The following is an 8,229-nucleotide window of genomic DNA, read 5'->3' as shown; positions in this document are numbered from 1 at the left end:
GTGCCTGACGAAGGAAAGGGATATCGCGCGAAAGTGAAACAAAGAAAAGGCGATAGGACGACTTATCGGACCGATTTTCGGATCGTAGCGCAACGCCGTGTTGCCGATTTTCTCCAGCGCGTCGGCGAATTGGACGTCGAAGCCTACGTGGCCTTCGTGCGAGAGAGAAAACGTCGTGTGAGAGAAATGAGAAAGAGGGGCGTGGTGCCCGTTTCTCTCGCGCGACTCTCACGGTGCGCCCGTTTTCTGGATGTCTTTCAACGCCTTCAATGACTTTTTCAAGCTGTGCCGATCGGCTTCGAGAATCTGCACGCCGCGAGATGGAAAGATCGACGAAGGGTCCCCCGTCGGGGGTAAACGAAAAAAAGGGTTTCACCTCCTGCACTTGTTCGACGTTCTGCCGAAACGGCTGCATTTCGGCTGGAAAGCGCGACGGCGTCGACGTCGACGCGAGATCGGCGCGCGTCGCGGCGACGAACGAGTTTACGGCCGATTTCGCGTCGAAATCCATTGGAGAGCGTGCGTCTCCCCTCCCCTCGCCTCTGCGCTAACGTCCAAGCAAGATGCGCGCGACGCGACCCACGTTCGTCGATCCCGTGTGGAAACTCCGGGGCCTTTTCCCGACGTCCGGGGTGGGCTGCGTTCCTAATATGGGAAAACAGGTGTTGTAGAACCCGGAAGCGGTCGGACGAGTTCTGAGAACTGTTGCAGAAAGACCACACCCACGCGATTCAATGTGCGCGTACACAGGTTTAAAAAATGAAACTACCATATATATGTATAAACATCGTCCTTTTTATACAAAGTGACCTGGCCGGAATAACAGCAAAGCTTTGAACAGCACACCAATAGAGAGAGAGAGAGAGAGAGAGAGAACTCCATCAAGACATATAGTCAATTAAAATAATTATTTACAAAATGCTATGATGATGGATGAGAGGGAGAGAGAGAGATTAGGTGGCTCCGTTGAATCGTGCTAAAACCATCGACGGTGTATCGGCATAATTTTCCGGCACCGTTTGATCCACGGCCGCTTACGCGCACCGCAATCGAACTGGACCCGTCCTGTTTATAAAACCACGATGGTCGAGTAGAGCGCGCGCCGACAGCCGATGCGACGGCTCACGTCGAAGCATATTCGATATCAAACTCTTGGCCATGTGCGAGAGATGGTGCGGCAATTCGAACTGGCCCTCGCGTATTAGACTGAACATGGTCGTAGGATTCGTATCGTAGAAGGGATACTTCCGACGAGCATCCGTATAGAGTATGACGCCGAGGCTCCACACGTCGGCGGCGCGACCCGAGTACGGTTCCTGACTTGGATGAACGATCTCTGGGCTCGCGTACGCCGGGCAGCCGTGCTTGTCACTCAAACGATCGTCGTCGAACGGCCATTCCAAAGCAACGGCGTCGTCCAGCGACATTAGCTTGAGAATAGATCTGCAAGCAAAGGGGGGGAAAATATTGTTCATTAATTTGTGGGAATCAAATGCCCCCAAGCAACCCACAGGAATGGTAAACTACTAATAAGGCTTGGGCTACCCCCCCACCGAAAAAGAGCTCGAGGTGGACATTCATTTCGAGTCACGCCCCCGTAAACGATTGTTTTTTGGGGAAACCGCGCCTACTATCGTTATGATTATAGTGCGTGCGTGCGTGCGCGGATCCGGAAGACGCCGTTTAGGAATGCTAACAACGCAAAGGGGCCCCGCGCGAGGCGGAAGTCACGCTTAGCGAATCGAAAAAAAAAAAGAAAAGAGGACGCGTTACGCACCGATCGCGATCGACGAAAGCGAATCTTTGCAGCTTGATATCGCGCACGACGACGCCGTTATCGTGACAGTGCGCGACGACGGCGACGATTTGACGAAATAGCGGCACCGCCTGACGCTCGCCGAGTTGCTTTCGTTCGCGCAAGAACGCGTGCAAATTTGACGTCGACGCCGATTCGAAAAACGACGAACGCTTCGTCGTCGACGCGAACGATTTCGCGCGGCGCGTTCGCGTTCGCGTGCGACGCCAGTTGCGCGTAGGGCTTGAGAAAGTCGAATAGGCGCGACGGTGGCACGCGTTTCGCCGTGCGAACGCACTCGGGCTTCCGCGTCGACGATTTCGACGATTTTCGGACGTCTGACGGCGACGCGGGGACGATGTAGGGACCGAGACGATGAACGGCGGCTACGTCGGGGCCCGATGGGGGTTGTTCGGATGGTGTTTCGTCATGCCAGCTCATTCGGGAGTCCCTGTCGTTCTTCGTCGCGTCTCTCTCTCTCCTCTCGCGTTCTCGCTCTCGTTATCGGATCTCTCAAAACGACGTATCGTTGCTCGAGCCCGTTGTCGTCGTGGTGACGTAAGGCTCAGCAATGAAACGTCGTTGTCGTCGAGTTGGCCATGGTGAAACTGTACCGTTGTTTTGCAACGCAACGACGCCCTCGTATTGCGTACCCTGGCGTGAATTGGCGATCGACCAATCGGCGTTCGGGTGTGGGATGACGTCGAGAGTAGATCCGCCCACCAACAAACGATTGCGAAATCAAAGCAAATTGAATCTTTCATGATCTCACGCGCTTACGACGTGTGGCATATTGTGTCATGCAGTAAAAGACCGTGTACGCCCTTTCGCTGGGCCACTTGGCCCTTCAGTATGTGTTCCTTTTCGTTCGTCTCCTCGAGCTTGAGCCACTGCACGTGACAAAAGATTAGTCACCAATGAGATCACGCTCTATTCCCAAAACTTGATGCATCATCGTTGCGACAGGCAACGCAAGCTGCAAGCAGGACTTCCCTTTTCGGAGATCCGCTTGCGTGGGACAGTAGACTAAGCAGTGCGTAATAGTAGAACTTAGTGCGGATATCCTTATCCTCACAACTCGAAGGGGCGTACGTACGTACGTACGTACGTACGTAGGCAGGAACGCGCGTGGTGAATTCTACTTTTCCGGTCGAGGAAGCAACCGTAGCATAAACAAAGGAAAAGATTGCGTGGAAGTAGAGCAATCGCGATGACGTTAGAGGGAAGTGTATGGGAACCAACGGACGTCTATATACCCACGCCTCCCCCCTCCGTATACTTACCAGTTGAACTTTCTGCAAGTCAATCAACGCTCGACGAGTCTTTTCCCAGCTGGGATGGTGCGGACAGAGCGATTTGCGTAGCCGACAGAATTCTCCACTTTCGACGGAAAAGTTCTCCGTCAGGGGACAGCCGCACACCTCGTCCCGGCCCACCTATTATTATTATAATTATTATACAGGTGCGCTCAATATTGTGGTGGCGAAGGGCGCGTCACCTTTCGTTCTCTACGATGTTCGGGGCAGAGAACTCGTAAGCGTTTGCAATACGTTTTGCTCTTGCGAATGAAATAGTCGCAAAAGATGCTCTCTCTGAGGAGAAAAAAAGGGACAGCGTTTTTTTCGCGTGAGAATAAGACTCCGAGTCGTTTTCACGTACCCTTCGGAGCGCGTTTTGAAAGCAGAAGCGAACGTAATTCCACTTTCGACCTTGGAAAGAGAAAGAGGAAAAACGTCCAACGAAGTCATATAATATGATATAAAAATTCGTTGTACTTTCATGAAACATCGTTCCATGTGAACGGTCGCCTTTTTGAAGGCGATCGCGCGACCGCACGTCACGCAATAGACGTGCATATCCCCGTCTCCCCCGTCCTCTCCGTCAAACGCCTAGCAAAGAAATCATTGGACGTGCGTCTATTCTATAGGCACTACTGTACCTCGCTCTCTTCTTCGATGGGCATTGAACGAGTCTTTTGAATTATTTCCTCCAGTTGAAGCCTTTGCCTCTCGAGATCCTCCAGTTTGCTGTGAATAGTCTAAGGAGAATAGATAGATAGATATAAGATATGTCAGGGGCATCTTCTCCTTACCTTTCGCTTTTCTGAAATTGCTTCCAGTTTCTCGGCTGCCTTCTCGTCAGCGACAGAAGTCACCTCGCGACCATCGCCCAATTTCTCAGGAATAAAACGCCGCAGCCGTCTAAGAAAAAAAAAATGAAAATAAACCTCGTTTTCCTCAGTCTTGCCTCTCCGCCAGCTTGATGCCGCACTCGTCGCTGCAGTACTTAGATCGAGGTCGTGCTGCGAAAACGCAGCCGGGACCGAGGCACTGGATGCACTGGGGTCGTCTCTCCTCTTCCGCGCTCAACATCTCCGTCCAATAGTTCTGCGTTCGTCGCGTCGTTCGCGAGCCGAATGCGACGTCGTTCCACCATTCGTCCGAAACGGAAGAAGAGCGCTTTTCGTTTCGCGGCGGCTAAAAGAAGATAAATAATTGGAAGTATAATTAATAATATGGTCTACATACCTTTGAGATTTTGGGCTTCTTTTTCTTAGGCTTTGGACTTTTTCTTTGTTCGATGGCACGAGGGGTAGTTTCGACGTACAAGTGGTCTGTATGACTGGACTTTTGAACTCCTCTATTCCCTTTTAATTCCTGATATTCTTTCCACGCCTCCTTATCCCGCTCCAGCAGCTGGAGTCACAGAAATAGAAGACCTAGAGCCCCCTCGAAAACTCTCGGTGTTCTTACCGTCGATAAAACCTGACACTGTCTAAACAAACATTTCTGCCGTTTCGTTCCAATTCCCCCATACTTAGGCATATCCTAGGCAAATATTCAGACTACAATAGATCTTCTAAAGTCGACTTTTCGTGTCCCACCTTGCAAAATTTACACTTGCGACAGTCAAACGTTCTCAAGCACGCATCGCATTTGCCACAGTTACGATTCTTTCTCGTTCTCCTACTGTCTCTTTCGTACGATTTCGCTTTCGATTTTTTTCCAGACTCCGCTGAACCGATGTTTTACTCGAGCCTCTCTCTCTGTCTCTCCTCTATTTGTTTACCGTAAAAGGGGTCGTACGAGTCTTCGTCGTCTTCTTCGTTGTATGTTTCTGCTAAGGACGGTCGATATTCGGTCTCCGGTGCGTCGAAACGCTTCGTTTCTTCGGTCGCGATGCTCGACGGCTCTTTTCTCGTTGAAGCGGTCTGTTCTGCTTGGTTTGACCCGCGGAAATCTTCAAAGGCAGTCTCTTGCACCAATTGGCTGGTCGGTTGAAACGGTATCGAAGCCGGTTTCGGAGAAACGGGCGGAAAAGACGAGTTACCTTCCGCCGCCATTACCCGCATAAAAATCCCGGACTAACCTATTCCACCAAAAAACGCTTTTTTTTTATTCAGACAACAGACATACATAAACACAAAAATTCTGTTCCACCGCGTCAGTCAAGCGAGCGTCCGTTCTCTATTCACCATCTTCTGCAACCTGGGTCGCCTGTTCTCGTTGCTGATGCGCTTTCAGCACGCTGACAGCCTCTTCCACCTTACTATCAAGCAACTCAGGCGCATCCAACATGTGCAACAAATCAGAATTATCCATCTCAAGCAACATGCCTTAGAAAATAAAATAGATCTAATTAAAAACTCCAAATACAAACGATTACCTGTAATTTTCCCAGCCAATTCAGGATAACCGCCATGTATCAGAGGAAACAATCTTTCCCCGAGCATCTGTTTCTGATCGGAAGGATTCGCCGCGGCGAGACGCTCCGAAGTGAGCGGCGCCTGATTCCCAACGCGAACCGCCGCCGGCTGCCCTTGTCCCCCGGCTCCCGCGCCAGCAGCGGCGGAACCGCCTTGATCCCCACCAGGAACCCCCGCCGCAGACTGACTCGGCTCATTCCTCGCCGTCGGCGTATACCTATACGGCCCAGCAGCGCCTCCAGCCGCGGCAGGACGCTGCTGCGCCGCCGCCGCCGCCGCCGCCTGCTGCTGCATGGAATACCCACGCTGCGCCGCCTGTTGCTGCGCGGCAGCGACAGCAGCGGGCTGCCCGGTTGGTTGCTGAGACGACGAAGCGCCGTATTGCGCCGCGGCGGCGGCGCCGTATTGACCAGCACCTCCGCGCGCCGACTGAGGCCCCTGGTTGTAAGGCTGACGGGGTTGCCCCATGCCGGGATGCCGCGGTACGTTCATGCGCGCCGCGCGCTGTTGAGCGAGCTGGATGTTGTAAGGTGTCGCGTATGCGGGACCGGTGCGCATTGCCGGCTGCTGGCCCCAGCGCTGCGTGCGCGCCGTGGGGGGAAACATATAGGGCGGTCTTTGCTAAAGAAAACAATAGGCATCGCGTGGGCGCCGGGGGGAGAAATATTCGTTTTTTTACCCCGAATCCTTGGAATTGCATGGGAAACGCTTGCGGAAAACCACCTACCAATTGCCCCCCCTTTCGCGCGTGGGGAAGAGAAATCGAAATGATTACATGGGACACTTTTGGTTTTCGTTTCGCGGACTCACCTGCGGCATTCCGCGATACTGCGCCGGCCCGACGCGCTGCATGTAGTGAGCGGTGAGCTGAGCGCGACGTTCCTCGCGACGCTGCGCCAAGGCGACGTAGAGCGGCTTCGTCACGATGATGCGACCGTTCATTTCCGTGACCGCTTTCGTCGCCTCCTCGGGCGACGAAAAGCAAACGAATCCAAATCCCTTGGACCTCAATTTATCATCCACCATAACCTAGAAGAAAAATTTTCCCCCACTCCCGAAATTTTTTTTTATATCTATTTCTCCTACTTTTGCACTCGTTATGGTTCCGTACGGCGAGAATTCCGTTCTCAATTTCTCGTCGTCGACTTCGTCGTCGAGATTTTTAATATAGAGATTGACGCCTTGATAGCGATTGATTCTCTCCTGACGAAGTTGCTCGAAACGAGCGCGAAGTTCCTGCTGTCGTTCGCTCTTCTTCTGCGCGCGACCGGCGTAGATCTTCTTCCCTTCAATCTCTTTCCCATTCATATCATCGACAGCCTAAAAAAATCAATAGAAAAAAAGAAATAACGAATATTCTACGCTACGTTTTGAGCGGCGTCGTGGCTCTCGAAGCTGACGAATCCGAATCCCTTGGATTTTCCCGTCGACATGTCGGACATGAGCTTCAAACTGACGATCGTGCCATAGGTTTCGAAGAGCTCACGAAACTGCTCCTCGTCGTACTCCTCCGGAAAATTCTTCACGTAAACATTCGTGAATTTTTTCGCCTGTTGACCGAGCTTCTCAAGTCTCTCCCTCCGATTCATAAAATGACTCACGTAGCTAGAAGAAAAAAGTGACGTCATCATAACTCTGACGTCATAACTAGAAAAACGTACACTTTTTTGTCGTTGAGTAACATTCCGTTCACTTTGGTTATCGCCTTGTCGGCGGCTTCTTGCATTTCGAAATGAACGAAACCGTATCCTTTGGATGCGCCCGTCGGATCGTTGACCACCTTGCAACTGAGAATGTTCCCGAATGCGCTGAACGTGTCGTAGAGCGCCTTATTGTCGATGCTCTTGTCGAGATTCTTTATGAAAATGTTTCCGACGCCCGATCGACGAAGCGACGGATCGCGCTGGGACCACATGATGCGCATGGGAACGCCTTTGATCGGTTCGTAGTTGAGCGTGTCGAGCGCGCGTTCGGCTGCGTAGAGAGGCGCATAGGCGTACATAGGTTGCATGATCGCGGGGCGCGCGCACGCGTGAAATAGGGGGCTTGCTACACTGCTTGCTACGGGCGGACCGGTAAAACGACTGAAAAAAATCGTCCTACACTTCCCGCGAGAATGACTGAAAACGGCGGCTAGATCGCAGGGTTTATGGATCGCCTCCCCTACCCACGTTTGTCCCCGCCCCCTTCGCTTCCGGGCGTGAAAGAGAGAAATGGGGAAGCGGCACCCGTTCTCTGCGGTCTATCTTTCTGTCCCCATCGCGCGACCCTTTACCTTACCGTCATCGGGCTTTTGGAAGTTGACGTAGGCGTAACCGAGTGAATGACGCGTTACGATGTCGCGACACACGCGAATCGAGAGTACGGGGCCCGCTTGGCTGAATTTTTCGTAGAGCATCGCTTCGGTGATGTCCTGAGATAGGTCTCCGACGTAGAGCGATGCGTGCGCTGACGATTGTTGGGCTGGAAATCCGGCAGACTGTTGGGCGTTCATCTTTTTTCGGGTTTCTTCGATGTTTTGCGATGTTTTTGGGAGCGTTTTCGAGTTTATATGTCTTTTTATGGTTTTTTTGAAGATTTTCGGTGATATAGCGGGCAAGGAACTGCTTGCCTCGGCGGACTACGCTCTGACGCTTTCTTCGAATCGAAAGACCACGAGGTTCTCGTCTCGATGACGTAACATACACGCTGTGCGCTACTAGTAGTCAGGTGATTTCAAACTGGCCAA

At 52.2% G+C, this 8,229-nt stretch overlaps 3 protein-coding genes across 3 annotated transcripts; all 3 read right to left on the bottom strand.

Moving 5' to 3' along the window:
* Positions 1–730: 730 nt before the first annotated feature.
* LOC136198126 (tribbles homolog 2-like) lies at positions 731–2,236 on the bottom strand. Its single transcript, XM_065988042.1, is given in 3 exon segments — positions 731–1,443; positions 1,778–1,959; positions 1,961–2,236. Coding segments are annotated over 3 exon segments (867 nt in total). The 3' UTR covers positions 731–1,034.
* A 306-nt stretch (positions 2,237–2,542) lies between these two features.
* Positions 2,543–5,151, bottom strand: LOC136197906 (CXXC-type zinc finger protein 1-like). Its single transcript, XM_065987777.1, has 12 exons — positions 4,865–5,151; positions 4,680–4,810; positions 4,549–4,623; positions 4,324–4,491; positions 4,043–4,272; positions 3,888–3,996; positions 3,735–3,833; positions 3,571–3,684; positions 3,455–3,504; positions 3,294–3,387; positions 3,079–3,231; positions 2,543–2,685 (listed from the first exon to the last, which is right to left on the bottom strand). Exons 1-12 carry the CDS (start codon positions 5,145–5,147, stop codon positions 2,572–2,574), a joined length of 1,620 nt encoding a protein of 539 aa, XP_065843849.1. The 5' UTR covers positions 5,148–5,151; the 3' UTR covers positions 2,543–2,571.
* Positions 5,152–5,167: 16 nt separating this feature from the next.
* On the bottom strand, positions 5,168–8,167 carry LOC136197902 (polyadenylate-binding protein 1-like). The gene is made up of 8 exons (XM_065987767.1): positions 7,782–8,167; positions 7,163–7,475; positions 6,869–7,106; positions 6,588–6,821; positions 6,312–6,530; positions 6,181–6,240; positions 5,462–6,122; positions 5,168–5,411 (listed from the first exon to the last, which is right to left on the bottom strand). The coding sequence occupies exons 1-8, from the start codon at positions 7,993–7,995 to the stop codon at positions 5,263–5,265; spliced, it is 2,088 nt and encodes a 695-aa protein (XP_065843839.1). The 5' UTR covers positions 7,996–8,167; the 3' UTR covers positions 5,168–5,262.
* Positions 8,168–8,229: the final 62 nt, after the last annotated feature.

This window comes from Oscarella lobularis, chromosome 18 (assembly GCF_947507565.1).
Source record: "Oscarella lobularis chromosome 18, ooOscLobu1.1, whole genome shotgun sequence".
NCBI lineage: Eukaryota > Metazoa > Porifera > Homoscleromorpha > Homosclerophorida > Oscarellidae > Oscarella > Oscarella lobularis.
The sequence above is the reverse complement of the archived record's forward strand: the minus strand, read 5'-3'. Positions and strand labels throughout refer to the sequence as shown.